The sequence below is a fragment of the Salvelinus namaycush genome, chromosome 4, assembly GCF_016432855.1.
Source record: "Salvelinus namaycush isolate Seneca chromosome 4, SaNama_1.0, whole genome shotgun sequence".
NCBI lineage: Eukaryota > Metazoa > Chordata > Actinopteri > Salmoniformes > Salmonidae > Salvelinus > Salvelinus namaycush.
The window spans coordinates 9,397,663-9,401,183 of NC_052310.1; the positions used below are offsets into that span (position 1 = coordinate 9,397,663).

A 3,521-nucleotide genomic window follows, 5' to 3' on the forward strand; every position below is an offset into this window, starting at 1 on the left:
GGAGGATGAGGGCTAGGGCCATTCCCCCAGAAATGTCTGGGAACTTGCAGGTGCCATGGTAGAAGAGTGGGGTAACATGTCACAGCAAGAACTGGCAAATCTGGTGCAGTCCACGAGGAGGAGACGCACTGCAGTACTTAATACAGCTGGTGGCCACAGCAGATACTGACTGTTACTTTTGCCCCCCCCCCCCCCCCCCCTTTGTTCAGGGACTTGTTCAGTTTGTCTCAGTTGTTGAATCTTGTTATGTTCACACAAATATTTACACATATTACATTTTCTGAAAATAAACATTTCTTTTTTTGCTGAGTTTATATTTATATTCCGCGCTCTGACATTGCTAAGTTTTTCTATATTTCTTCATTCGTTTATTTTTGGGGAGACGATTTGTGTCTATTGACAGGGAAAGGGCATACCTGGTCAGTTGCACAACTACATGCATTCAACCGAAATGTGTCTTCTGCATTTAACCCAACCCCTCTGTTTTGTATTGTTAGGTGTTACTGCACTGTTGGCGCTAGGAACATAAGCATTTTGCTACACCAGCGATAACATTTGCAAAATATGTGTACGCGACCAATAAAATTGTATTTGACTAGTGTAACAGACCAAGGACATGCTGTTGGTCATACAAATAGGTATATGGCTCTGTATTCTAGTCTTGTCTCCATCTAGTGGTCTCAAGGAGGAAGTGCGTCTGCCAACATAATGACATCTCATTGTGGCCACCAGACTGCGCTGTTTCACATGACTTGATACCAGTTTATGTTCACGCAATGATGAAATAACACGTTGCAAAAAGCAGTCAGACTCCGTGTATTACAACGCTTTATGCTTTGTAGAACAACCACCAACTCTAGTCCAATAATAAATAAACTCATAACAATTATATCAACTTCATGTATTTTCATAAAGTACATAATTGTCAATTATAAACCAACAAACAGGCCTTTACAGTGCTTCAAAGGACCTTCTGTACAATTTCCCTGACATCAGGTGAATAATTTATTTACAGATAGACAAACAGACTGGGAAGGTGCACTAAACACCATGATTGTCAGAAAAGCATCAGAAGAGAGAGAGAAAGAGAGAACAAAAGAAAGATACGAGAGAGATGGATGTTCTGCACATTGTAAATATCGTGTAGGTCTGTTTCAGACAGCAAACTCTTATAACATAACAAAAATAAATATGTCCATATGAATTCTCTGTGAAATCCAAGCCCCTTAGTAGCATGTATCCCGTTATCAATGGGCAGAGTTTCAGATGTCAGAGTCAGAGTCGCTGTCCATTACCGAGAGGATCATCTCCGGGCTGCATGCACTTCCGGTGGGGCTGCATTCAGTCCTGGCCAGAGCGAGCATGGCTCCCGGTCGCATCCCGTGGTGCGCGAGCCTGGGAAATAACACACACATAGTTGTATTACCCATATCACAGTTCACCACCCAAATGTTTATAGACCTAGACACACACTTGGTGCAAATGTTGCAAAATAGGTAAAAGTTCTATACACATCAGTGCGTCCAATACAAGATGTTAATCCAGAACTCATGTAAAAGTCCAAAGCTTTCCATTTGGGTTCACTTTGCAGAATCAGATTTCCCGTCTATTTTTAAACAATAGCGTACATTCTCCCTGAACGGAAGTTGTGGATTATGATATAATCACGTTTATTTATGTATTGTATTAACCTGTTCTTGTTGGCGGCTGCGCGGTCTCTCTGTCTCCGGTTCTTGAACCAGTTCCCGACCTGTGTTGGAGTGAGCCCGGTGGCGCGCGCCAGCTCCCTTTTCCTCGCGGGGTCTGGGTAGGGGTCCTGGAGGTACCGTTCCCGCAGCAGGCCCCGCGTCCGCTCCTGGAAATTATCATCAACAACATCATAAACTGTAGGCTATTTATGGGAAAACAAATAATAATGTCATCCAAACAATACGTAAATAAATCGAAATTAGATGTAGGCTATCCATAACAATTAAAGTGTAGAATTGGGCTACAACTCCAGAAAAGCCATAGCCTGATGAATATTAAACACCAATGAAAACAAACAAAAAACCTTGAAGCAGTGTGTGTTCGTCTCGCCGTCCCAGATGGTTCTCGGCAAAGGGAACTTCTTCCTGATACGGTACTTGTCCACCGGGCCCAGCGACCGCCTGCGCAGCCTCTCAGCCTCCCGGTAGTGCGCCTCGAGCCACATGGCCTGTAGTTTACCGTGCGAGGCGCGGCGCATAAAGCTGTGGTTCTCCAGGATGCAGTAGAGTTCGCGGTAGTTCCCGGTGTGAAAGGCGACCACGGCACGCGCCCTCCAGACGGACTCATGCTCTGTAATGAAGCATGCACCACCTGGGGCCACCGGCAGGGACCACAGAAACCGCGCGAGCCGCTCGACGTCCCCGGTCTCCTCCAGAGTCTCACACACACCTGCCACCTGACAAGAACAACAACTGTCATCTCCAAAAGTATGACACACACCACAAACAAATAAACACACACACACACACACACACACACACACACACACACACACACACACACACACACCTGCGCTGCGGAGAAACGGAGCCCAGGGAGAGCAGAGGCAGGTGCGCAAGCAGGGAGTTCCTCCGGTAAGAGCATGCGGGGCAGGAGGAGATGGGCGGGAAAGAGCTCTAGCGGGGATCTGAACACCATCGGGTCAGAGTAGAGGAGAGAAGAAAAAAATAGAAAAAAAGCCAGTTGTCCGTTATGAACTCCGTTATGAGCTCGACAGTCTGGTGGAGTCTTTCTATAGCTCACCTGATGGGCGGGGTGGGACCCTAGGTCTGCATCTCCATTGGGTGCCCTGGTGAAAAGGGCGGGGCTGTGAAAGCAGCAATGCCCATAACAGCCTAGCAAGCAACAGACCCTTTCCCCTCCGGAGGACAAACACACATGAGGAGGAGGATGAGGAGTGGAGAGTGTTAGAAAAGGGTTACAGTTTATCCAGAAAAAGTGTTCTGAATTCAACGAAATCAATAGAAAATCTCAATTGGATTTCCTTGATTCTTCTCATCCTCTCCTCACCTTCTTTCTAAAAAGGTAATCGAGGAGAAGCAGCGAGGAGAGGATGTGGATACAAACGTGCTTGTAAGAAATTAGACTCTCATCCACTACCATGTCATCACGCAAGTGATGTTTACAGAGGTGGAATCCCAAAATACATGTGTAAAGTGGTAAAAATATATGTAGCTAGTTATGCCATAGGTGAAATTGCCACTGGGGATGGGGGGAGGTGTAGAATTTCAGGCAATTAGCTTTAAAAACAAAAACATTCACAACCCTTCCCCTACTATTTTACCCTTGTTGGCCCCCCATTCTCATTGGGTCATAGCACTGTCAATCTGGCTCAGACTGAAAAGGAGAAAGTGCATTCGTTCTGGTTTTCCTGTTGGCTGGGGGGAAAAAATGTGGGCAGCACCCCTGGTAGGTTAATCCAATCACACCCGACACTTCTGCGGGTTAAACCGAACACACCCAGCACGCCTGGCATGCTAAACCTAACGCAC

The 3,521-nt window shown here is 46.2% G+C and overlaps 1 protein-coding gene across 1 annotated transcript; it reads right to left on the reverse strand.

The window, feature by feature from the left end:
• Positions 1–867: 867 nt before the first annotated feature.
• On the reverse strand, positions 868–3,521 carry LOC120045434 (homeobox protein SIX3-like). Its single transcript, XM_038990315.1, has 4 exons — positions 2,539–3,521; positions 2,054–2,425; positions 1,692–1,855; positions 868–1,395 (listed from the first exon to the last, which is right to left on the reverse strand). The coding sequence occupies exons 1-4, from the start codon at positions 2,665–2,667 to the stop codon at positions 1,263–1,265; spliced, it is 798 nt and encodes a 265-aa protein (XP_038846243.1). The 5' UTR covers positions 2,668–3,521; the 3' UTR covers positions 868–1,262.

Excerpts from the sequence above, each read along its gene's own strand:
- LOC120045434 (XM_038990315.1), bottom strand. The coding sequence starts at position 2,667 with ATGGTGTTCAGATCCCCGCTAGAGCTCTTTCCCGCCCATCTCCTCCTG. Across the intron at positions 2,426-2,538 it reads TCCGTTTCTCCGCAGCGCAG|GTGGCAGGTGTGTGTGAGAC; the intron begins GTGTGTGTGTGT and ends TGTTCTTGTCAG. Across the intron at positions 1,396-1,691 it reads GCAGCCGCCAACAAGAACAG|GCTCGCGCACCACGGGATGC; the intron begins GTTAATACAATA and ends GTTATTTCCCAG.